Source organism: Melospiza georgiana, chromosome 2, assembly GCF_028018845.1.
Source record: "Melospiza georgiana isolate bMelGeo1 chromosome 2, bMelGeo1.pri, whole genome shotgun sequence".
Lineage (NCBI taxonomy): Eukaryota > Metazoa > Chordata > Aves > Passeriformes > Passerellidae > Melospiza > Melospiza georgiana.
In genome coordinates, this window is record NC_080431.1 from 25,491,654 (window position 1) to 25,518,320 (window position 26,667).

Here is a 26,667-nt window from a genome sequence, read left to right on the forward strand (position 1 = left end):
TCTACACTTCTCTAGAAGGTAAATTTCTTAGTTGAGAAACTTCCTGCACAGGTAGCAATATATTAACAAGAAGAATTCTCCCTTTCCAGGATAAGCTCACTAAGTTCTGTTCTTGGTGCTTCATCCCCTATAAATGGGCAGTCTTTTGTGCATACTGTCAAACATCCATACAAAGATAAAGTATGCTTACATACTGTGTGACTTGTAATAAGTCATATTAGAATTTAAATTTTGTTTATTATTTTTGAGGTGATTTTAGGTGTAAATCTGCTGCTTCAGAAGTCTGTTTGCTAAGGGCCTGTATTTGAGAGCTACAATAGTAGAGTAAGCCTTAATGCTTGGGAGTGCTTATGGGAATAAAAGTTACTAGATGCTTTCCAAGGAGAATAAAGAAAGATTATTTTACTCTCAACACGATGGAAAAACTCTTGTGTAATTTACATTTCATATAAACTCAGGTGTTTGACAAAAGAATTTCAAACTTGGCCTTCAAGATGGGTTGGGAGGGACACCAAAAATCTAGGAAAATGCTAGCTGTTGTCTGGTTAGAAAGGATGCTGGCCCTCATTCCATGCTGTTTGCTGTAAAAGATCTAATATGCTTCTGCAGGGAAGACAGGACATAGTAGTTCCCTCCTGCTTTTTAAAAAAATCCTAGCTCTCTGCTTGTGAGCAGTGCATCTCCTGACTCCCCAGGTGATGAAAAGCCTGAGTTGCTGAGTTCTGCTGGGTGCAGGGGAAGCCTGAAGCAGTTCCATGCAATCCAGCATAAAGTGGGCTTTGACTGTAACAAGAGCAGTTAACCCATAATGAACTTGGGCCTTGGAGCTGTGGTTCCCAGTCATGGCCTGGATGCCTGTGACAAGTGACTTACCCGTGCTGGGAGTCTGTAAGCAGTTGATCAAAGTACCTGAAAGCGCAGAGAGCATCACAAGAAGTAGTACTGGCTTACATTTAATTTTTAAGAGATGACACAATCCATTTATTTTTCCTCACACATGCATTTGGGCAAGACATGGTGAGTGAGCAGTGGCATCAGTCAGCTTCAGTAGTAGCTTACAAGGGGTATTGGAAAAGGTATTTCACTAATTTTTTTCTTTTCTTAATGTGGTTTTAAGTTTGCAGTGGTCACGAACAGAAGGTGCCTGGCAGTCTGTGCAGATCTGATATTTGAATTGTTCATCAAAGATGGGAGTTGTAGAAGGCCATTTTATTGTTAAGACCATTCTGTATTCAGTGCTAGTATTTTACTGTAATTCTCTACAGCATTATTGTATTCTCCCTGATATCTTTAATGGATAAGGATACTTCATGCGAAATCATATTCTTTGTTTCAGAGCCTGATTTATTCAGAGTAAGCACAACAAGGTCCAGTGAGGAAGATTATATATTGCATTTCCATAGAGTGCTTCCAGAATGAGTTTGGGTTCAAATCAGAGATGGCTTTTGGCGAAGCATTTTAAAATAAATTCTGAGAAGTTAATTTTTCTCGGACGTACTCTTCTAACATAATTTCCAAATAGGACTCAGAAGTCTGAAAAACAAATACAGTGTGCAAACTATATCTTTGATATTGTTGTTTCTTCGTGCATTAGTGCTTTGGAGGAGCAGTGTGTCTATATTTCTCAAGGCTTTTTGTAGAATTTAGCTTTTAAAGGCTTTATAGATGGTAGTGTGTCTGCAGAGCTGTCTGGAAGGTTCTCATTTCCTCAGCAAAAGCAGGCAGACTTCTACTGCAGAACAAGCCACTAATGTTGACCTGTCCTGGTTTCAGTAAGGGTAAAGCTAATTTCTTCTCAGTAGCTGTTGCAGTGCTGTGTTTTGGATTGGGAATTAATATGGTGTTGATAACACAGTGATGCTTTGTTTATTTGGTAATTTATGTTTATCCCAATTCAAGGACTTCTTTTATGTGTCTCATGCTCTGTCAGGGAGGAGGTATGCAATAAAAAATAAACCATGAAACCAGAAAGACTGGGAGAGAGCATAACTGGGACAGGTGACCCAAACTGACCAAAGGGATATTCCACATCATAGAATTGTTACATAAACTGGGGGAGTTACCCAGAAGGGGAGCTGATCTGGGTTTGGGAAGCGGGGTGTGGCACTGGTCAGTGGGTAGTGAGCAACTGTATTGTGCACCACTTGTTTGAGTTTTTCCTTTTTTTTATCATTGTTGTTACTATTGTTTACCATTATTGTTGTGTTTTACTTAATTTTCAATTATTGAACTGTTCTTATCTCAACATGTAAGTTTACTTTGATTCTACTCTTCATTCCACCGGGTTTGGGCGGGAAGACCAAGTGGCTGAGTAGTTAATTTCCAGCTGGGCTTAAAACCACAACATGAGTAAAGAACAAAGTCTTTTGTTCCAGATTTAGGCCCCAGTCCTAAAGCATGAAATATGTAATAGAAGTTCTCAATGAAACGATTAGATTATGAGACAATGATGACATAAGCAGACACATTTCATTGATGTAATTTACTCAAAGTGCTGTACTGCTTGTGGTTGAAGCCAAAAATTCCTGGCAGCAAAATGAAATTTTAAGTTCCGACTAAGCAGTCTTGCATGGTAAGGCTAAAACTCGTTTGTACTTTCACGCTCTCTTTACTAAAAATTATTTTTAATAAATCCCACTGTCACACAGTAACTACTGTGGAATGCTCAGAGTGGTGGGGAGTTTCCCACTTCTGTGTGGCTCTGGGAGCTGCACTTGGTTATAGCTCAGCTCTGCAGGGCCTTGTTCTGTTGTGTGCTAAAGACACTTGGCACCAGCTGAGTCTGGTTGTGAGGAATGGTGTTTCTGAATGGGAATATTTTATAAGCCTAGCCTTGGTGTGCTCATTTCAGGTATTTTCAATATATATGATACTACAGGTGATGTTAAAATAAAGGTGAGGGGTTGTGCTTTATATAAGGTCAGAAGTAGAACTACTTTGGGGTGATTGAAAGGTGAGCTGAGCTTCATGGGCTAACTGGAAATGCAGGTGATTCTTGCCAGGAGGGGAGAGTGTATGCTGTAGAGCAGACTAGCTGTTGTTCTGTGGACACAGTTAGTAAAGGAGCAGCATTTATTTGTTTTTCAACATGAGGAGAAGCTGGCTATCTAAATCCTGGAGGCATGTGTGCTGCTCTTTGTGCGCATGGCTTAGTTCATAGCCTTGAGGCTGACTGCTGAAGTAGAATTTACTTCATTTGTCAGAAAACTCTCTTTGGGTCCCCTGAGTGTTTTGGTTTACTTCCACAATGAAAGAAATACAGATTGAGTATTCTCGTACGTTGCCCTCTGAGAGTATTTTACTGTTGGAAGATCCTGCTTTGCCACACGTGAAGAAATGTAGAATGACTAGAGCTAGATTGTAATGATTCCAAGTGTCTACAAGAAATCCTCAACTGCACTGTTCATCACAAGTATGGACAGGCAATTCTTAGGAAGTCTTAGCTGAGTTTTGGAGTCCCTTAAGGTTTCAACAGTTATCTTTTTATTGATTAAATTATTGACTTTCAGTGGTACCTGTAAACTGTAGAAATCTGAAGCAGAGAACTTAATGTTGTGGCTTGGTGACGGTGTGGTCAGTATTTACAACAGTCAAAAGAAACCCAGAAAAAGGTCATGCTCCAGGGGGTTTGTGCTCTAAAAATAGAGGTACAGTTTGCATACATAATGGATGATCAGAAGATTTGCTGCTAAGCAATGTAGTTAGAATACTGATGCCTTTAATATCATTTTTCATCTAGTTATTAAGAAATAGTGAGTTTGGTAGGAAATACTTCACTTTTATATTCTGTCACTGGCTTAAAAGGTAGTTTGTAAAGCACTTACCTCAGATAAGATTTGAGAAATATATTTTCTGGTAATTAAAGCAGTCATTGCACTTCTCCTATATCATACTTTTCCATTCCGGCGTTCTTTGGAATTGTACCCTGTTAGTGTTACTAATAATTCTGGCTCTGTACCTGTAGCACAGAAAACTAAAATGCCTTTTAAGCAACATAAATAATTTTGCATTTTATTTTGGTGTGTACATATAGTGCTTGGGGAAAAAAAAAGGATGCTTGCAGTCTCAATGTTTCACTCTTGACATTCAGATTTTAATAGGAGCCTGTTATGTACCTGAGGAGTTATGTACAGAAGGCAGCAGTGAACAGCCTGTTCTGAACCAAGGCAGGTAGCACATGATTAGCAGATACAAGACCCTTCAGTCTGTGGGTTTGAGTACCCTCGGTCAGCTTGCTCTCCTGGCCACCCGTATGAGACGCAGTTGTGGAACATAATGAAGTAACACTGATGTTCCAGGTCACCAGCAGCTATTTCAATACCTGTTTAGCACAGAGACTTTTAAAGTAATATTTACTGGATGATTTCCAAGAACAGCTGAGAATTTTTGCAGTAGGCATAACCAGTCTGGTACTGTGAAATTGAAAAGGGTACATGGAGATATTGGGCTCTGAGATTGTTTATTACTCTCTGGTTATAAAACTGAATTGGTAAGAAGAGAATTCAACCTGTCACAACTTACTGCAGGGATATTTTCCATTTCGTTTTATGGCCCTTTGAGGATTTGATTTCTTATTACAATAATACAGTTAATTAGTTGCAATGTCTCCCTAAAACCAAGTCACGGTTACTGTTTTGCTTTACTGATCATTAAGCTGGTGCAGTGTAGCAGTGGAGGAAAAAAAGAGGATAAATGTGCCCTTTCTTTAAATTGTCCACACCTGTAGTTCACAGATATTGACATTAAGTAAGCTTTGAGATGACTGATAATAATGTTTACATGCTTGAAAAAACATAACTCTCTGGAGCCAAGTGTTATGGCTAAAGATCTGCTGCTATGGTTTACTTTGAGGGTGATGTTTCATGGTATAGGTTTGCTGAAACATGCTGAGGCTGGATTTTGTCCATCACTGCTTACCCACAGAGCAACACAGGTCTTGTCTTCCAGCAAAGGCTGCTGTTCATCTTCGATCTCAGAGATCCCAACCAATAAAACTTAAAGTGGTTTTAATAAATTAGCAAGTGCCTATCCATCAGTTTTGCCATGGCAACTGTTTGTAGCCCATGATGAATATGATAGTTTAAAGTAGCTGAACTGAGTGAAAGAAAAGGATATCCTACCTTGTGTCTAGGTTGGGGTACAACCTACAGGCTGACAATAAGCTGATTGAAAATATGGTGAGGAGCCTTGAATCAGATGCGGGCTTCCTTTCTCCTCTCTCTAGTTACCTGTAAAAAACTTCTTCCTTCTGGTTAGCCTTTGGGCAACAGCATGGTTTTGAATTAGTGTAAACTTCTTATCCTACTGTACCTAATACAGTAAAAAGTAATAATCTAGGTAGTTTCAAATTGATTTGTGTTGATACTCTTAAAAAAATTATCAATGCTTATGCACTGTTTCAGTGTAACTAAGAAAAGTACCTGCCACATTGTTTAACACAATGCTCTCTCTCAAATCCATGTTTGCACTCTGTTTCCTGCAGGTGTTCCGCAAGGATCTCATTAGTGCCATGAAACTGCCAGACTCTCACCATGTCAACCCTGATGAGTATTACGTCTTTGCAGACACGTGGAAACAAGAATGGGAGAAAGGGGTTCAGGTTCCAGCCAGTCCAGAAACTATTCCGCAGCCTTCTCTCAGGTATTGCTGGTCAGCCATGGATCATGTCTACAAAATGGCAACTCAGAGAAAATGGTCTCTCAAAACTGAGTTGTCTAAGTGCAGTCAGATTTTCTCTGTTGGTATGTTTAAATCTTCAGTGTAGCAGCCTTCAGACATGTTCTTAAACCACGCAAGTGCCAATTTGGAAAGCGTTTCTGTGGTGCTTCAGTCCAGATCTCATTCTGTCTGCATGTTACAGTATCTACATTGTGAATGTAAAGAGATCTTTTTTGCTCAGTCACATGGTGCTATGGATTAAAAGCTGTTTTTTATTTCAGCATGGGGAGTTGAATAAATTAAAAATAAACCCATACTTTACTTCATGCATTTTATTTGAAGGGTTTCCCTACACTGCATGGTGATATAGAACACTAGGCATGCAGTAATCACTGATACCTGATAAAATGATTCATTTGTTTATATAATCTAATTTTGGTTATTCTCAATGTTTTAACCTTTTCTACCTTCTTTCACCACAGTTGGCTATTAACATTATAGAAGTTCAGTGATCTCAGATTCTGAAGATAGATAAAGAATCTTCTGTTCTCTCACACTGTGTTTAGGCTAGGGAAACATAGCACTGTAGTCCTGCAGCCCTTCCTGGTGGAAACAAAGCATGTTTCAACAAAGAAAGGTTAATGCCAGCATGCTCTTCAAGATGAAGATAAATTAATTGTCTGGTGAAAGTGCTGTGTCAGCATAATTTAATTTCTACTGATGCTATTGTCGCTACTAAGTTATTAAAAATAAGTATATTGCAGCTCATACCAGCAGTATTATATTAGAGAAAAATATTGGACCAGAAAAAAGAAAAGCTCACAAGGGAATTAGAGGAAAAAGTGAGCAGGGTAAAGGGGGATGAAGAATGGCAGAAGGACATTGTTTGTGCTGACATTGATAATCCACATTGTCCAGTTAGAATTATGTGGGATACAACTTGACAGCTGCCTCCTCCTTTTTTGCTGTCTTGTTTTCTAGAGTTTTTATTTTTTCCTTGTCCTGTGGAGGGTGAGCTCCAGAAAGCATGTAGAGCTGCTCATGCATGGCACTGTTCCATTCTGTATCTCTCTGGCTTCCTTCCACATGTAGGGCTTTTTGCATTGAATTCAGAGAAAGATTGAACTTTATCTAGTTCAGATTATTCTTTCCATTCCAAAATCAAACCAATTAAATACAGAGTTTTATCTCTGAAAATACTTGAAAGAAACAACAGAAGGAACACAAATCTTTTTCTCTGTTGCTTCTTGGATGACTTTTCCCCTTTACATTTTTGCTTGGCATCATAATGTTTATTGCATAACAAAAGTAATGTATTTGTAATGTGGATAAGTTGTCATTTACAAAAAAAGGGTTGACTGAGTATCCCAAATGGAGAGCAAGGATTTTTCCCACACACACATAGACACTACAGTAGAATTACTACAGTAAGCTTTCATGAAAAAGCTGGTGTTTTGAAGACATCAGTTGGCAAGATTTCTTTATATCATTTAGGAAGAATATAGGACAAAGATTGTATTGGTTTTGTGCATAATACTTTCTGTGGTTTTCAGAAACAGTTGCTTTGTCGTAGCAGTAGCATTTGTTAAATTGAAGTCATATGGACAAGCTTACATTTTAAATAGGGTTCTGTATGTGTAGTAAACCTTGGAACATTTTGGGTGAAAAAATGACATTTCGAGAATCCTGTCTCCCTAGGCTGACTATACTTACTGGCTGGTTTAAAATCTGTGAAACCCCAGCTTTCTTTGCACTTACAGCAAATATTTTATGTCTTTCAAGGATGGGTCTTAAAAAGCTGTAAGTATTTTTTTTTTTCTTTTCACTCACAGGGTTGTAGCAGAAAAGGTAAAAGAAGTACTGTATACACGACCCAGGAAATACATCCACTGTTCCAGCCAAGAGCCCACAGAGCCAGGTTACATCAACATTTTGGAGCTAGCAGAATCTATGTGTCGCTATGACTTGGATGACATGGACATCTTTTGGCTCCAGGAGCTAAATGAAGAGCTTACAGAAATGGGTAATTCCACAACATGTTCTCATTTTAAAAGCTGTGCTTAATTTTTACTGTTTAAGTTTTTTGCTGTTGACTAGTCTTTCTGTGTAAGGTCTCTGAAAGATTGCTGAATGAGAATTGAATGGAAATACTAAGAGAAACAGGAGCTAAAAAAGTAATTTCTTGATCTGTTAATGTTTTATCTTTTATCTGTTGTACCTAAAATTTTCTTGATGTCCAAAATCATCAGCAACTTCTGCGGACTGAGGCAGGGGAGAAAAAGCCTACACCAGGTGGAATTAATTCTAGGACTTCAAAAGTTAAAGATTTTATGTAGGGAAAGCAGATGTTTCCATTTATTGAACTTGGAACATATCTACAAATTCAGAGTTTTGAGAAACTTGCATGCTGGGTTCTCAACAGAGTAATTAAGTTTCATACATGTTAGCCCATTCAAAATCAGCAAAGTAAACTTTCTTCTGCCATGCAAGTTGTGGGTATAGAGGTCTATGAGCAGAAGTGAGCTATGGAAAATAATACTGGAATTATCATTGGAATAACTGAATTGTGGTGGAATAGCCTGTGTGATTGTAGGTCCTTTAGCAAGGATGGGTTAGCATCTCCTGAATTGGCTGCTAACAAAATAAGAAGTACCTATAGAGAAGTGCTAATCAATGGCAGCATTTTCTGTAACAGCAATGAAATAGTGGTGACTGAGATCCAGAGGGGACTGAGGAGGGGAAGTAGTTTTTCTGGTCCTGGGCTTCAGGACAGCATGTTTCCACTTAGGTAACTGGGTGGGATCTGGGAGGCAGCTCGGAAGGGTGGAACTACTGAAAAGAGCTAGCAGAACTTCAAGAGCACTGTCCTCTAAGCACAAGAAAGTTCCAACTATGCATTCAGGAAAATGAGTAGATGTGCTGGGAGACTGCTTTGGTGAAGTAGGGAGCTCATGACTGAGCTCCAGTGCCAAAGGATGCATATAAGTAGAAGCAAGGACAAAAACTTCCCAGGCATACAGGAATGCTGTGAGCAAAAGCTGTTAGCTTTTCAAGGGGGCAGATCTCCTCCATCCATGGAGATTTTCAAGATGTGACTACATGCGTCTCTTAAGCAGCAGCCTTTTTGGATTTCCTGTTGACTCTGCTTGAAGCCCAGGCAGAGGCTGAAGCCCTCTGTAGGACCCTTCCTACCTGAATGATTTGGTAATTCATTTAATTCAGGCAATGAGAAATTATTAGAGCATGGGAGAGAACACTTTAACTCTCCCTGTTTATTGTTTGTAACAAGAAATCACAATATTTTAACCTAAGTAACCTTAGTTAAAATATTAGCCTCTGCAATTAACGTTATGTGAGTATCCCAACATTTGAAAGACGTGAGTAAATCAAAAGGTGTGAACATTGTGATCATTTTTGAGCAAGGATTTTGATGAGATGCAATGTGGAGATGTCTTGTAGCTGTGAACATCATGGGGTTTCTAATGCAGTGCATGTCCTGAAGCTGCAAGCTGAGGGCCAATCTCATAGCAAATACTTACAAAGTGATCCCGCTTATGCTAAGTTTGATTAGTGGTGAGTACATATAGTGTGTGTAGTGTTCACATGAACAGATAGTATGGATTGCAACAGTATATTTATCTACTATTTTATTAAAAAAAAAAAAACATCAGAAACATAAAACCATTTTTCATAATCATCATATTTTGATCATGTCATCACAATGGACTTAGAGGTACTGGGTGGTGCAACTTTCATTATAAGATATGAAGTATTCTTGATAAGTTTTGTTTCCTAGAGCATTAGTCTTCAGAAGAACACAGTGTGTGATTTTTGGATTTCATTAGTGTTTAGTAAAATTACGGAGATGCAGGAAGGGTTGTGTGAGAGCAGCCAGCAGTTACAGCAACTGCCGTCTTTTATGATGCAGTGTTTTCTTCCAGGTGCAGCCTTGTGGTTTGTGTAAAATTTTTACTCAAGTAGTAGTTCTGCTTGTATTTATAAAACAATGTTATAATTAGTCTGTGAGTGAAAAATCTTGCGTTTTTTATTTTATTTTTAGATGCCGTGTCTACTGCATTAGTTGCTAGAAGTTGTGTTTTTTCTCTTCCTGCATCTCTGACTCAGAGGCATCTGACTGTCCTCTAATTGCCCTTCCCTTTGTGTGTTGCAGGCTGTGGGCTCCTGGATGAGAACACGATGGAGAAGACAATTGAAGTGCTGGAGCGGCACTGCCATGAGAACATGAATCACGCCATCGAGACCGAAGAGGGGCTGGGCATCGAGTACGACGAGGACGTCATCTGCGACGTGTGCCGCTCCCCGGACAGCGAGGATGGCAATGACATGGTGTTCTGTGACAAGTGTAACATCTGTGTCCATCAGGTTAGTGCCTGCAGAAACGGTGACACTCTCCTGTGGTTTGTTTACCCAGGCAAATGTGGAATTTGAATGGATGTTAAATGCTAAGTGGAGGGCTTGGTGGTTTTCTACATACAAAGGATGGTGCAATACTGAGGTGAAATTTTGGACTATAACAATTACAGTAGATTAAGTGGCCTAGCAAAGTTAATAAGTGGACAGCTACAGTCTAGCAGGAATGCAAAGTATGTTTTTGGGACATGCAAGTATTTCCTCTGTGACTGTAAATAATTGTTCCCCCTATTACTAAATCTGCTTTTGAAGATAAACAGGACAGGAAATACTGGCTTGCCTGTTTAGGAGAAATCTAAAGATCATTTGTTTCAGAGTTTTTTTTTTCTTTTACTGACTACTTATGTAGTCAGACATAGACTGTCCAAATTTAGCCATCTGGAACCATATGTAGGCACTTAATAGAGTGATCTTTTTCAGGAGCCATCAGCACCTGCAAAAACCATGGTCTCAGTCTGAATGGTGTTCATGTTTATAGTGTTTCAGATGTAGTCAAGACTTTACACTGCCTGAGCTCAGCATAGTCAGGTAAAGGTATCCTTATAATCAGAAAAGGGGTATGAATCCTGTGGTTCTGTGCATCCTATTCTGGAAGGGAATTTTGCTACAAATTGAAAAGAGACCAAAAAGTTCTTTTTGTTTTTTTTAAATGCATTTTTGTACTGGCTGCAAGTAATATTTGGAAAACATATCTGTCTGAAAAAAGACCTGTCACCTCCCTGCTCACAGTGGGCTGGCTTCCAGCCTGGCTGCTTTCCTGACCTGAGTCCCCCTGTGAAGCAGCCTGTGAGCCTGAGCTGGCAGTAAGGTGGCAGTGACAGGAATATGGCTGGCAGCTGGGCTGCCTGCTTCAGTCCTTGCTTGTGCCTGTTAAGAAGTAATGATGGATTTGCAGTCAAGGGCTCATGGTTGTCTCCTGACACCTGAGCTTGAGTTGATGGTCTGCTGCCTCCTTGCCCCTCACAGTTCCCTGTGCTGGATCTGCTTGAAACAAACTGGAGAGTGTGTCTGGGCTAGAGTGAATCCTAACTATAGCAACAACTTGTTTCATTTTTAATCTGGATCAACTTTGGTTCAACAAATAGCCTCAGGTCTGTTTGTCATCACAAGTTTGGAGGTGGAGGGGAGGAAGAGTGTGAGAAAATTCTTCCTTCGTGGTACCCCTGTTGTGCTGGCTCAGACATGTAGTGAAATTACTGTTTTAGTAGTCTAGGCATCCTTTGCTGATCAGTTAAAATTAGCAAATAGTTTCAGTCCATTTCCAACACCCTAGATATGATATTATATTTAATGCCACTTCTGCTATAGTAACAGAAAGAATTCAGGTGGGAATATGCCACAGAGGAGGAAAAGAACACTTGTAAAATTTGGATTGCAGCTCCCCCTGTTGGGCTTTTACAGGAGTTGTAACATCAAAAAAAAAAACATTTAGGTTAGTCAGTCTCGCTTCATTTAATTCAGGGAAGTCCCCCTCCCTACAAGCTTGACATAAATGTGCAGTGTTTTATGATATTGTTTAATATTAAATACTGAAATCTTACAAGCAAAAGTTTGGGAAGGCAAGTATGGGAATTTTATACTAGATTTAATCTGAAAGAATGGTTGCAACTACTGATCCTGTTGAGTCTTTTAATGTTATCATTACTATAGATAGTGTTAGAAATTATGAGATTTCCTGTGATATCCACCCTTTTGATAAAACTTTTATTTGGAGTGGTTGAGTGAAATTAGGCCTTGGTGGCAGCTAGTGATTTCAGATAACTCAGCTCCATGGAGGTAGGAGGGTTGTATATGTACATCAGGATCCACCATTGGCTCCATTAAGAACCACGAGGAGTTTGAATTGGAAACTAAACTATGTTCCTTTTTTATTTTAATTCTCAAACCTAGCAAAACTTGAAAAATTTTTAATTTTCCATGTGGTTAATTGCAGTACTTGGGAAATAACTCTAAAACCCAGCATCTTATACTTCCAGTGTATGCAGTAATTTTTGTTGCAATATTATATAAATATTTAAAGAAAAAAAGTTCACAGAACTGTAAACACAAACATTGCAGGAAATGCAGTGCTCATATCTCTATCCCTAAATAGAATTATGTTAGAGTATTACATTTTTAGCAGAAGGAAGTGGTAATTTTAGAAAGTATTAGATACAGAAGCTAATTTAAAGGAATATCCATGTTGTTTACTTCAGAAGTAAAGTGTTTAAAAGTAAGTAAGTGTTTAAAAAGTAAGTGTTTAAAAGTCACTAAAGTCAAAGGTAAAGGTTTGTAACACCAGTGCTGTTGTGCAGTCCCAGTGGATATGTTTTATAAACAGATGTAAAAACTTGCTTTTGAGGCTGTTTCTCTCTTGGATTAATTGACTCATTTTAAGGTAAAGAAATCACAGATTAAGTGAAGGCTGGTAGTGCCTTTACTTTTTGAAAGCTTTGCTCTGTGTGAATATGAATACTTGTGTGTGAAATAATTTCAGCACAATGATTCCAATATCTGTTTTTCTCCAAGGCTTGCTATGGAATCTTAAAAGTACCTGAAGGGAGCTGGCTGTGTCGTACCTGTGTCCTGGGAATACATCCTCAGTGCCTGCTCTGTCCTAAAAGAGGAGGTGCCATGAAAGCTACCAGGACAGGGACCAAGTGGGCACATGTGAGCTGTGCTCTTTGGATTCCAGAGGTAAAACCCTAAGTTCTCTCCTGTCTTCCTCTTCCATCCTCTGCCCTCTTGCATTCTCATGATTTAAGGTCTTTGGCATAATACTGGGCTTTATTTTGATAGGGCTGCTCAGTCTGTGAAGTGTGGGAAAGAGTCCAGATTATGTTCTACTAATGAGTCACTTTGTCACCTGCATTTACTCAGCAATCACTTCTTGGTGTCATTATGGTATCTGTGACCTGCTAGAAAGGGCAACTTATATAAGCTGTATCTTCAACTGCAGCTTCACTGTCTCATATTTTTTTGTGAATTTGTGTGCTTGGATACATGTGTAATTTGCATGAGTACCTCCACTTTTTTCAGAGTTATGTTTGTTTGCTTAAAGGTCGCCTGCACTGCATTATTTGTATAGGATGTATGCTGCAGTTTGTATTTAAAGTTTCTTTGAATTAGAATTTTTCTGAATGGTAGGGAGATGAGAATTTTTATCTCCATGTTATATACACTTTATTTATAAAGGCTTTTTTGATATATCTGTGCATAACATATATGGAGAGTTTCATAATGAAGTTTTACGCTTCCTCCTCCATTTTGAATCAACTTTAGCATCACAGTGTAGTTCTGTAAAACAGAAAGTTCACTTAGGTATAGATGGAGTTTGTGTTTAATTTTGCACTTGGGATATTTATGTTTTATTTCTGGTAAGATTCACAAATCTATTATGGTGGGTGGTTTAATGTGAGACAGTAGCCAGATCTGTCAGCACCATAAAATCAAGCATACAGTATTTTCTGTGCAGACAGGTATGATGTGTGCACAACTTTGAGGAAGATGTTAAGATTTTGGTTTGGTTTATTTTGACTTAGCAACTGGATATAGTGTGTAATTCTTAGTTGTCTCAGGCACATATATCTGCTTCTTAAGGAGATGATCTTTGCAGCTGCACTTGTCCTTTCAGGCCTATTTGTAGTTTCTGTCATTGCTTTCACTTTCAAGGAGTAAGCAGTTGAGAAAAAAACCAAAAATATTTATTTTTTTAAAAAATCAATTCTCCTCTTGTGCTTATGAAGTGTCTTGCCTGGAAGCTCTCCTGGCTCTGAGCTGACTGTTTTTTCTAAGAGGTCCATTCTGCATGTGGTTGCCTTGCTGTTCTCATCTGCAGAAAAGGAACAGTGAGGTTTGGGAAGGTGGTGATGGCTGAGCAGGAAGCACACCCTGGCTTTTTGCCTGCCCAGGCTCTGCTCCTCTGGCTGAGGAAGTGAAGCTACTGGGGGACACCCAGGGTGGGAGAGCTTGAATCCAGGTGTTTCCACAGCCCATTCAGTGATTCCAGGTTTTGGACACCTCCCCTCTGCACCAATGCCAAGTGTGTCAGGCATTGTGAAGAGGTGGTACATGTCTCTAGGCATGGGAAATGCCTCTTGGATCCATTCTCTTGGGCTTGTGTGTAGGTGAATACACATTCTCCCCTAAAGCATCCATCCCTGGGTCTTCAAACTCTTTCTTGCCCCCTGCAGCACATAAGGCCCCTCCAAACAGGAGCTGAGCTACCATTTTAGTAGAGATTTAGTAGAGATTTACAAAGAGTTTTCCTGGCTTCTGTGCTAACTGAATTGCTTTACCTGTGACTATACACAAGCCCAGTAGCTCAGTTCCTGTTTGGAACTGAGTGCCTTATGTGCTGCAGGGGGCAAGAAAGAGTTTGAAGACCCAGGGATGGATGCTTTAGGGGAGAGTGTGCATTCTCATGTATCTATTTTTTTTTTCTTCCAAGGTATTAGCATGCTGGAACTCCCTTTAAGAAACATTAATTATAAGTCACTGGTATTTCCTCTTGAGGCCCTAACAAAGTGAATCAAGGCAGAAAGCAGGGAGGAAGGGGCTATAAACATTTGTGTCTTGTGGCAAAAGGTTCAGAGAGGCTCCATGAGTCACCAAGTGTAGTCTAGCATTGTTGCAGTCAGTTGTGCCAGGTATTCTGCTGCATTAATTCATTCAGCACTGTCTTAAAATCTTTCTTCTTCCCTGCCTTCCTTGGGAGTTAATGCTGTTTAAAGGCTTTCTTTTCACTCCCTTGACTGATTGGGACAATTGAATGTTTTTACTTTCCAAAGAGTACTCATGGGTTTATATCCTCTTTTTCTTCTGCCTTTACTTTCCTTTAGTGTAAATATGTGGTCTATTTCATGTTTTTTTAAAAGGTGTTCTTCTAAATAGAAAAAAAAAATCAAAAAAGGAAACATTGATACCAGAAAACCTGTATTGAGTGTTTTGAAATGCAAGGTGTTTCTCTGCCTTAGATAACCTATTATAGATATGTCCTCTGCCAGTCAGTGTGGTGTTAGCTGAAGCAGAAAGTGATAACACCTCTCTGGCTGTAGAGCAAAGATAAAATTTACTGTCCTGAGCAGCTGTTGTGAGTGGCTGTGCTCAAGCCACTGGGCTGCCCTTCCCAACCACTGATCCTTGTGTACTGGAGCAGCTGCTGGTGGCACAGTTAGCAGGGAAGCAGAGGACAGCAGGGTGATTGATCATGTGCATAACATGATAATAGGCTTCAACAACCCACTGTCTTCACTCTCTCCCACTCCTAGAACTTCTTCAGAGTATAGCAGTCAAGATGTAACCTGATGCAAAGTGAAGAAATGGAGAAAATGACTACATGTTATGGCAGATGGATCATTTCTGCCTTGGAATGGGAGTTCTTGGGGGATGAAAAGGTTGGCTTCTGCTCTCTGGATCCCTTGTGAGCAGCAAAGTTCAAACGGACTTTGCCTTGACTCCTCTCTGCAGAAACATGCAGGTGGCACAAGGCCAGTGTAAATAAATTGCACCTGACTCTGTAAGTGCCTCTTTGTGCTTTTACAAAGTGGGGTAATATCAACAGTCAGCATTACAAGCTGAATGAACAGTATTTCCAATATAATGCTTCCTGACCTTATGAGTCTCCTCTGGGGAAGGAGCAGGGAGAATATTTAAGGGGGCAGAAAGGGGCAGGGAAAAGGTCTGTGTCAATTCCCAGCTCCTGCTGGGAAGCCCAGTGGAAAGCTGATATTACTCAGTCTCCAGAAAAAAGTCATTGTAGGTTCTGATTTCTTTTTGAAAAGAATATAGACAGCCTGGCACATTCATGAAATCCCTTGATTCTTAAGGGAAGTCTTGTCTCTCAGTGTAGTGGTAACAATCAATCTTTGTACAATATTGTTTCAGAAATACCTGTGCAACTTGTTCTAAGCATGGTCAAGTCAGGTTCATGAAACTTTCTTTCATTTTGGAAGCAAAAAGCTACATTTGGTGATACTGAAGAGCACAGACCATGATTTTGTTGAGCTACTTAGGCATTCCAGGGACAGTCTTGTCACTTTTCCACCAATTTAAGGAAGGCCACAAGACGTTAAATTGTTAGCCACGTCTGTCTCGTAAGTACATCACGTATTGCCTGACTGTTCTTCTTTAAAACCTGAACCTTCTGAAGCATCTCAGTGTCTTCCTAATGAGGACTTTGGGAAATGCCATGCACTCAATATATTCCAGAAGATGTGGGCTTGCACTTGGCAGATCAGAGAGGGAAGTACTGTAACAAACACTATCTTATTTGAGTCCATTTATGTCATTAATTCATGAACTATTGGTCATCTTTTTTTTTTTCTAATGTGGAAATGATGAACTGAGTAATCTCTTGCAAAGCTGTTCTTTCCACCTACTTAAATGATCCTTAAAGCAATGCATGATAAGGAGAGAGTAGCAAAAATATTCTGAGCATAGCAACTGTGACTTAGCACTGCTATCTTTGGCTAAGTCTACCTCACTGAGGAGGTCTGCTGAAGGAAAGCTTTTCATCCATAGGGATTAAACAGGTTTTAAAATGAATATGTGCATCAAATGATTGATGATGTACCTCCAAAGGGAAGCTAAAAAATTCAGCTTTGTCTATCAGCTCTTGTAAATTTGCCAGTTTAATTATCACATGTTAAACTAATTCATCCAACCCAGATTTTCCTGGGTGTCTCTTACTGTAGATTTAATCTATGGAAATTACTATAATGTAGTAGTTTTCTAGAAAAACAAAATAATTGTTGTTCAAATGTCACCCTTAACTGCTTTTTTTAGCCATCAGCTTTCTTCTGGCCTCACTGTGCCACAGAGCATGACCTAGGAACCTCCTTTCTTTGAATTCTTAGGCTTGACCCCTTTGAGAAGAAGCCCATATTCCCACCACAGGAAATACAGGTCTGCTCTATTCAGATGAATTGCTTTTAGAAAGTGTACTGTATCAGCATTGTGGTTTTGGTTCAGCCAGGTAGCCCTGCAAGGCACACAACTGCTGAATTCAAAAAGTGTTGGAGAAGTGTCAAAATCCAAGCTTTTGGAGACTGATGTTTTTGGGACAGTTATCCCACTGAAATATTCTGCCATGTGCCATTCTCATATTGGCCCAGTTCTGCATGTTAGTCATTCAGAGCTGGCCAAGTTTTTGTTTCTGTGCTTGGATAAATCCTGTCAGGATGGGCTTAGGGATGTCTACAGATGTAGATTTATCTGTTTTGGTTTCTAAGTCATCATGAGGAGAGTCCTCATTTCCCTGTATAGACAACAGAAAACTTAAAAACTTCTATCACAATGGATACGAGGAAGTTAATATAACAAAGAATAGGAAGAACTATTCTGTCTATATATGGGTGGGGTTTTTTCTTTTCTTTTAGTAATATCTATAATCTGGTCTATCAGAGACAAATTGATCGTTGAGACTAAGTCTGTGAAAACTAGCACAAGATGATATATCCTGCTTTGTAATAAGAGAAGTTTGTTGGGTTTTTTTCCTCAAATTATGTTTGATACAGTCCATAGTTAGGAAAATGTATTAGGATTATCTCTTGCAGTGGGAGTGCTCAGTGGAGAGGCAGAGCTGGGAAGCAAGGCTTTTCCTGGCTGCTGACTGATAGATCTGGTTCTGTCCCCAATATTGAGTTGACAGAAGTAGATACCGTAGCAGATCTAGGGATTTTATAGAAGGAACTTTTCAGGAAAGTGTTCCTGTTTTGTTCTGAGGGGCTTGTATTTTGGCAGTTTTTTAAAGTTAGACCTGTAAAAGCAGCACAGAGGGGAAAAAAACCCCAAAAACAAAACCACAAGGGAATGGAAATAAACTTAGAGTGACACTTGCTGCAGTCTCTCAACTGGTGGTGGTTTAGGAATCGTATTCCCCAATTTAGTGTTCCCACTGAAGCACTTCAAACCATGCTCCACTCCCCCCTCCCTTGCACCAGGCTGGAGAGGGGATTTGAAGGCACAAATGGTAAGGATCATGCATCAAGGAAAGAAGAACTTACTGGAAGCAGCAAGTGAAATAAGAAAAACAGAAGAATGGACTGTAAGAGCTACAATATCAGTAACAGAGCCAGCACTACCCAACCACTGGCTTCACACCACACTTACCTGACCAGAAGAGAGCCCTTCCCCCCACTTTCAGAAAATGATGTGAGCTGGTGTAGAATAACCTCTGGGTCCTAGCCATGCTTCCTCTTGGCTACTGCAAAAATTAACCCTGTCCTGGCTGGAATCAGGACATGGGTTCATAACAAGGGCATGCTGTAGATGCCTCAAATGTTTTGAATGATTGCAGCTTTGAGTCACCAGGTTAAACTGATTGTATTCCACACTGTTGTCTGCATGTGGGATCTTTTGGGGTCCCTTTCTGAGAAGTATGAGTACATGGACATCTTACTGGAAGAGAAATGAATGGATGGCTTTCTTCTTCTGATATAAATGGAGAGATTGGGTTGGAATTTTTTTCTCTTTGATAACTGGTTTCTGCGCTACTTTTTTTCTTTACAGGTTAGTATTGCTTGCCCAGAAAGGATGGAGCCAATCACAAAGGTGTCTCACATTCCACCAAGTCGATGGGCTCTAGTGTGTAGTTTATGCAAACTGAAAACTGGTGCTTGCATTCAGGTACGTCCTTGTCCCATAGTGACTCTGCAGGGATGAATTTGTCAGAAGGGCAATTTTGGTTTTGCATTTTGTTCTTCCTGTGTTCAGAGATGCTTTACAATGGAGATGACTGTTGGATAGATGTCTGCTTCTTCATAGCCATTTGCTATCAAATTAGTTGACTAGACAGAAGAATTAGTCAGGTTTGCCATCTTTTGAATAAGGCTGAGGTGTTTAAGAGCCACTATTATGTTTATCAAAGATTAACAGAACACTTCTACTGAACACTCTGTAAACAAGAAAATACTATATTGGGTAATACCAACTTCAAAGGGATCAATATTTTTAAGAACATGTAGGAAATTGGTTTTGGTAGGGATGGATTTTCATGTGGTTGAGGTAGTTATGTCCTTTTTTTCTAGTTTGCTGCTAATGTTAGTAATTGAGTAATTAGTAATTGAGGCTTTTTGTTTTGTTTTGTCTGCAGTGCTCCGTGAAAAGCTGCATCACTGCCTTTCATGTCACCTGTGCCTTTGAGCATAGCTTGGAGATGAAGACTATCCTGGATGATGGGGATGAAGTCAAGTTCAAGTCGTACTGTCTAAAGCACAGCAAGAACAAACAGAATTCGCTGCCTGATGTTGAGGAGCACCCCAAGAGTGTGCCAGAGCAGAAGCAAACAGAGAGTGAGAAAACGAGCCTGCGAGCCCAAAAGCTCCGAGAGCTGGAAGAAGAGTTTTACTCACTAGTAAAAGTGGAGGATGTTGCAGCAGAGCTGGGCCTTCCTAAACTTGCTGTAGACTTTATCTACAATTACTGGAAATTAAAGCGAAAAAGTAACTTTAACAAACCATTGTTTCCTCCCAAGGAGGATGAAGAAAATGGCTTGGTGCAGCCAAAAGAAGATAGCATTCATACTCGCATGAGGATGTTCATGCATTTAAGGCAGGACCTAGAGAGGGTAAGAATTAACTTGTAAAGTTTTGAAAAACTATTTGCAGTTGAGCAAGGTCTTTCTTTGTGGATGAAAGAAATGGGGAATTCAAAGTGAGATGATTTTGAAAATAATAATTTATAAAATAAAAACGTAGGGACTTCAACTCCATTTTTTACATGCTGCACTGCCTGCTGCAGAGACTTTCAGGAGCTGCCTCTCTCAGTCCAATTAAAGATCCAAGGTGAAAGCAGTGCTTCCTGACTTGCTTAAAGGTTATTCCTTTATGTGTTTAAAGATGCATATTTCTATGCACAATGGACATACTTGGTAATTGTCTCTATGACTTCAGCTTCAGTTGAGTAAATGTTTAAAAAAATGAAGACATTTATTTGGCCCACTGTAGTAATAGTTAGTGATACAGATAAAATTAGAAAAAAATGTTACTTTTATTAAACAGAAAAGAAGAGTAAGGCTTGTTACCACTTGGAGGCTGCCTGTTAGGTTGGCCTGTTGGGTAGGGGTTACCTGCAGTTTCCAAGTGCTTAGAAATAGGTAGTGAATGTAAAAAAGGTAATAAAATAAAATAGATGTGATGAGGAGAGGGGAAGTAAAAGCAGAAGAGAGGTAATAGTGTGGTGAGAAAAGGGGAAAAATATTGTGGAGAGAACAACATGAACATACAGGAATATTGTTGGAGCCAAGATTTGCACTTGTCAGTGTAACTGTTGTCTTTAATCTATCATAATCAATCTCAGATCTTTTCCAGGACTGCTTTAGATATGGAAGCATACTTTAAGAAAAAAATATAAACCCCATAATATGGAGGATTGGTATTTGGGGGTGGTTTTTTTTATTTTTCAAGAGACCATGTCAAGCTTTTTGTTTGATAAATGTTTGGTTTGCATCAAATATTGTTGAAATGGATGTACTTATTCTGAGTGGAGGGGATTCATAATTTGAAATGCCTGTTTCCAAGTTTCTGAACTTCTTGTGCCACAACATTTTCTATTCTATCTTGGGATAAATATAAATTTGGGAATCTTGGAATTTAGTTTCTAGGTAAAGGAATTCCAGTTCTGGACTGATGGAAGTGAGTGCTAGAGAAAGTTTATTTGGCAGATACCTTTCATCCAGCCCCTATGCTGTTTCTGTGTTTTGAAAGCACTTTTAGGTGTTTATCAAGAACTTACAGTGTCTCTTCTAACTCTTTCACCTTAGGTGGAAATGTTGCTATTAGCTCAAACAAGTAGAATTATGTGGAACTGAATCAGAATTGTTTGGGTTGGAAGGGACCTTAAAGAGCCTCTAGTTCCAACACACTTGCCATGGACAGGGACACCTTCCATGAGACCAGGTTGCTCAAAGCCCCAACCACACTTCAGGGATGGGGCCTGCACAATTTCTCTGGGCAACCTGTTGCAGTGTCTCACTGTGAACAATGTCTTCCTTACACCCAGTGTAAACTCACCCTCCTTCAGTTCAAAAACATTGCCTTCTTTTCTGTCTCTAAAGGCTCTGGTCTCTCTGTCTTTCCTTTTCATATAAGGAAAAACTGCAATGAGGTCTCTCCAGAGCCTTCTCTTTTCCAGGCTGAACATTTTTTTAATAGTTAGCTACATTCAGTAATATTCACAAGAACTTTACCAAGGGATTTATTTTGCAAGTAATGTTGTTGATACAATTTGTAAACTATGTTTGCATTTATTTTCTTTCTGCCTTTTAAGTCTCCTGTTATTCCTCCATAGGTAAGAAATCTCTGCTACATGGTAAGCAGGAGAGAGAAACTGAAGTTGTCCCACAGTAAAGTACATGAGCAGGTCTTCAACTTGCAAGTCCAACTCATTAATCAGGAAATTGCTGCAGGTAATCATATAAATGTAAAATATTTATAAATCCTGCCTGTATTTAAACTAAAGCAGTGTATTCTCTTTATGTTCCTGGTTAGTGCTTTTAACATGTAAAAATGCCTTTAAGAATTTTCTTCAAGTACATAGTCAATCAAACTAGCAACACAGAACTCCATAATTGCTTAAAGTATTTACTTGAATATGTCTTTATTTTATGGCTGTTTCTGGTACATGCCTATTGCTTATCACTGTGGCATCCAGATAGCAGAAATGAGCTGCTGGTGATCTCTAGGTTTTTGCACTGTTGGGCTGCTGGTGTGTGGCACTGGTTCCCCACAGCAAGCTCCACCCTGCTGGTTGCTTCTCCAGCTGAGAAGGCTTTTTTTGCTGGCTGTCACCAGTTGGTTCCTTCAGGCAAGAGAAAGAGTGACTGATGGGAATTGCTGCTGTTCTCATGTGCCTTGTGCACGTCATGAGCAGCGCAGATTTCTTAGCTTGCCATCTGCATTTGCTCTCCTTCCTGCCAAAAGAGTTTAAGTACTCTGGGTATTAATAGGGACTAGTAACTCTTTGGGAATGCTGAGGTGCCAAACCCCACTTTGCCCTTAGCATTTACAGCAACTTATTTTAAAATAAGGAACGCAGCATTTGGAAAGAGGAAAAGCATATGCATTCCAGTGTAGTTACTGGGATTTTTTTTTAATAGGAAAGGCAGCTTTTTTTTTGTGTGAAATTAAGATCTCTCTGGTCTTTCAAGATACAGACTTCACTGGTTTAGGGTGAAATCTTCCTGCTTTTTTTCTCTGTCTCTGAAACATGGATAGGTTTCATTAGTACTGATAAGGGGTTTTTTTTTAACTAGATCAGACTAGTACTTCATGGAAGCAGTGGCACTCTGAAGCTCCTTGCTTTTGTGTAAATGCATTTTATTAGAAATGCCTACTAAGTTTATTTAATATCTTTACAAGTACAAGTGTTTTTTTAATACTTATTATAATAGCTTAATACTTGCAGTGGATGCTGTAAGCATATATTACCACAAACAACTCGTATGTTGAGGTAAAAAGACTTTTAAAGCTTAGAGAATTTTATAATACAAAGCAGAGAGTTGAACTAAGTCCAAATTGAAACTCAGTTTGAAGCATTGTTTTTTCTTCATCCAAAACTGAATATGAACCTTTTTTACAGCTTTGTTGGAACAACTTCAGTCATATCTCAAAACTGGTTCAATTCACTGGCTTAGAGCCCCGTAAAAAGGGCACATTGTTGTTTTTAATGGAATATTTAAATGCTTACCTAAATTCCAAAGCGGTGGATAATTTGGAACAGTTTGGTTATCCCAACTTCTCCTTTGTGTCCTAAAATAATTTCACGCTAATTATTTGCAAATGCTTACTGTTGCATGAGCATATAATGGACGATAAACTTGTTACGGATGGCAAAAGAAATTACGCTTTTTAAAAAAGCCTTTTTTCTTTTTCTTCTGCTTCCTCACCTCTTTCTCCTGTAGGCCATACCCTGACAAGTGCACTAGAGAACACACTGTTCTACCCACCTCCCAGGATCACCCTGAAGTTAAAAATGCCCAAATCAGCATTGGGAGACTGCAAAAATAACTCGCTGAAGCCTGGCAACAGACCGCTTTCTCCTGACAACAACAGCACTGTTTACAGCAAACGGAGTGTGCCAATGTCAAAGGAATCGTTTGAAATTAAAGCAAAATCTTATGCCAGGTATCAGCACGACAGCAGAAGTAATGGGCTGCTGGCAGGGATCGGCAAGCCGCGGGGCGAGGCGAAGGATTGTGGCCCCACGCAGCTGATGGAGTTTCACCGGGGCCAGCCTTCCGGGAAGCCTTTAGCGTTCCAGGCTGCTCTGCATGGACAGTCTTCCATCGGGAACGGGCGGCTGCAGCAGGAGAACTCAAGGCTGGTGTCCAAATCCAATGGTCTGATGGGCAGGGCTGGAGATGTGAGCCAGAGAGACAGCTCCAGCCAGACGTCCTACGAACAGGAGTCCGTGCTCACGGCTCACTTGGCCAGCCAGAGTGGATTCCGCAAATCCACCATAGAACATTTCAGCCGGTCCTTTAAAGAGGCTACCAACAGTCTGGTGAGGACCACGGAAGATCTCCGGTGCTGTGAAAAGCCAACGAGAAGACTTGCAACAAAAGATCGCTTGTGGAGCAAGCAGACACTTGAAGGTGCTCCATACCAGGACAATGATGGGTACTGTCCTGACTTAGAGCTGAGTGACTCTGAAGCAGAAAGTGATGAAAACAAAGAACAAGTGAGGTTAAGACGAAGTAGCTCAGAGCGAGAAAGCCCAAGTAAGGACTTTGGAAGAGACTGTCACAATAGAAACAAAAAGAATATGATATCTCACAGTTCGGTACAAAGGTGATTAGAAGCCCCCACGGGGTAATTCAGCCTTTATGTATTCCGGTGTACCAGTGCAAAGCTCAGCATCAGAAGGTTCCAGAAAATAGTCTAGGACCTATTTAGGAAGAGCTGCAGTAGGGGATGGGGATGGAAGAGAAATCAGAGTAGTTTTGTTCAACTGTGAATTGGTTTGCAGTCTTTGCAGGGTTAGCTCAGTTATCCACAAAGTTGTGGAAATTGTGTGTTTGTCAGAGGGTAACATCTGGGAGAGCACAAAGCAGTTAATTGTGCAAAAATTCAGGAAACTGCTTCTCCGTTGCCAGCTTAAGTGCAAGGCACTGTGTTCGTGTGGAGGCAGTCTGGTGGTGGTGGACAGGTTTAGAAGAAGGCCTTGCATTGCTCTAAGGTGTTGCAAGAGACTGCAAACGGAGACACTGAAAGTGCGTTGTTATGGCACCTGCAGTGTGGCTTTGTTCCAGCAATGCACTTGCGGATGTGTTGGGAAGTGAAGCACGTGGATAGATAGCCCTGCTGGTTTCCCCCGGGAACGTTTGTGCTCAGCTATCCGAGCACATGCCGGTGTGCTCTGCTGGATCAGGCCCAAAGTGACTACTAAGTGCTGGTCCCCTTCTGCAGGAGGCTTGCAACTGCAGCGCCGTTTGCAGGCTCCCTGCAGAGGGCGGAAGCAGGCGTCGCTGGCCCTCGCTGCCAAACTCGCTGACCTCTAGACGTGCCCCCCATTCCCTGCTTTTGCTGAAGATTGTGTTTCTCTTCACAATAATTCGCTTATTTTGTAAATATACAACTTCTAGTACTTCAGTTTTTTTAATCTCTGTACATAGATGCTTGTTGTGGGATGCACTTGTAAATATTTTACCCAGCTAACAAGTACAGATGGCTAATTTTGTGGATAGTGTTTACAAAAGTAGATGTACTACTTCAAAGAAAAATGCTATTTGACACTTACATTTAGGCAATCACCGGTGATGCCAGGTTCCTCTTGAAACTGAGATTTCATATCTGGAGGTGTTTTTACCTGGTATTTTTAAAGTCAGCTGAATTAGAAATAATTTTAGCTGAATTTTTTTTTTCAGGTGCAAATTTTCAACCCTAGTTGCCTGAACACAGGCATAGGAGTCTTCTGGCATCTAGGTCTGTAAAATTTTAGCCAGTCATCATTTAGAGTATGATGGTTTAATTAAAGATGGTTTTTTTTTTAATTCCTGAAAATCTACTATTTTTATTGTGCTGCTTTTCAACCTCTGGATCAGTTGCTGTTTCCCAGTCTAACACGTTTTTTGTATGTCCTTTAAAATCAGTGGTTATTAAATAGTGATTAAATTTCAGCCAGTACTGACTGAGGAGTCAAGAAGGGAAGGGAATGAATCCCTTTCTGTTTGTTTCAAAGACAGGGGATTTCTGTTTGAATGCAAACTAACTTGTTTTACAGATGGTGTTGTGTTGATCAACAAAGCTACTGCACTATTTTTGTCTGAAATGCTGTACATTTCATAAACACATCCTCTGTCCCCACATCACTGGCTGAAACAACCCACAGGTTATGTAGGGCACGTTGTACAGCTCTGTTGAGGGTTCAGTTTTGTCTACAAACAAAAAGGTGTTCCCTCACAGTGTGAAAATGACTATGCAGAATCTGAACAGCAGCTCGGTTTAGCTTCATAGTTTTAATTTATTGCTTTTAGGTTGGGAAATGGCAACGACATTTTCAGATTTGTTTTAAACTAACTTTGAAATCTCCCTAGTTGCAATAGGACTAGCAGGTCAGGGGCTGGAGGACTCTTCAGAAGTGAAATAATTTTTAAAAAAGTATACTTGGCCAATCTGCTCTGTTTGCTTCATGCATCTTAATTTTTTTTAATTTTTTTTTTTTTTTACTTCTTGATTTTATGTATATTTGTGTAATTGATCTTTCTAGAGCAGTATCTTCAAAATTATTTCTTTTGGTGTAAATATGCAGTAGCAATTTAGGTTTCCACATATTTTATTTTTATGGGAAATGCTTTGTGTTCTAAGCCATGGGTCATTCAGAATAAGTAAACAAATGTCTGTTCATTTGTATTCTGGTTCTGATTCTCTTAGTTCTCCTTCAATATTTATTAGTAATCCTCTCTCACTGGCCATGAAATTTTGTGAAGCTTTTATTGGGAACACTTATCTGGGAGGTCAGCAAAGTGTTCATGTTATTTTGTGGCTGGAAGCATATGACAGAAGAGAGGGAAAATGGTGCTTCAGCAAAACTCAGCGTTTCTGCTCTTCTGGGGTTATCAATTCAGTTGTTTCCAGTCTGGGCAATGGTTTTGCTAATTTTTACATGATTTTAATAGACATATGAAGGAGCCCTTGGTTATGTAGTTCTCAAGTATTGTCCCCAAAGTGCATTTGCTAGTTTTTATTGTGCGTTCGGTGGCTAACTGTTTGAAGTATTACCTCTTAACCTTATTTGTCAATTTTTTGTTGTGTTTTTGCATTTTGTTTTATATATATAAATATATATATATTCAATTTTCCAAGATGGACTCGGTCTTTTTCAGATGTCCCCTTTTTACAAGTACTTTTTCATTAAATTATGAAACTGCTAACAATATTTTCATTTGTTGTGATTTATTCAGGGCTTTACCCTCTGTGTCTGGCAGGTTGTAAAACTCATCAGTACTGTGTCCATCAGGAGTAAATTATTTCTGCCGATTTGGCAATACTTTAACAAGTTAAGTATCCAGGAAAACCCTTCCCCTTCAGCCTCCCAAAAAAGAGTCGCTGAGCACTAATTTGCTCTGTATAGGAAATAGTGCAAGCCTGGCTTTTGTTT

General features: G+C 39.7%; 1 protein-coding gene across 4 annotated transcripts in view; it reads left to right on the forward strand.

The window, feature by feature from the left end:
* The window catches only part of JADE3 (jade family PHD finger 3), a 64,360-nt gene extending 37,915 nt beyond the window's left edge, over window positions 1–26,445 (forward strand). For all 4 annotated transcript variants that reach the window (XM_058018693.1, XM_058018694.1, XM_058018691.1 and 1 more), the window contains 8 exons: window positions 5,483–5,640; window positions 7,491–7,681; window positions 9,830–10,041; window positions 12,598–12,765; window positions 18,580–18,696; window positions 19,163–19,636; window positions 21,358–21,475; window positions 22,970–26,445. In XM_058018693.1, coding sequence (XP_057874676.1) covers window positions 5,483–5,640; window positions 7,491–7,681; window positions 9,830–10,041; window positions 12,598–12,765; window positions 18,580–18,696; window positions 19,163–19,636; window positions 21,358–21,475; window positions 22,970–23,862 — 2,331 coding nt within the window. In that variant the 3' untranslated portion in view covers window positions 23,863–26,445. The remainder of the gene's footprint in view (window positions 1–5,482; window positions 5,641–7,490; window positions 7,682–9,829; window positions 10,042–12,597; window positions 12,766–18,579; window positions 18,697–19,162; window positions 19,637–21,357; window positions 21,476–22,969) is intronic.
* Window positions 26,446–26,667: the final 222 nt, after the last annotated feature.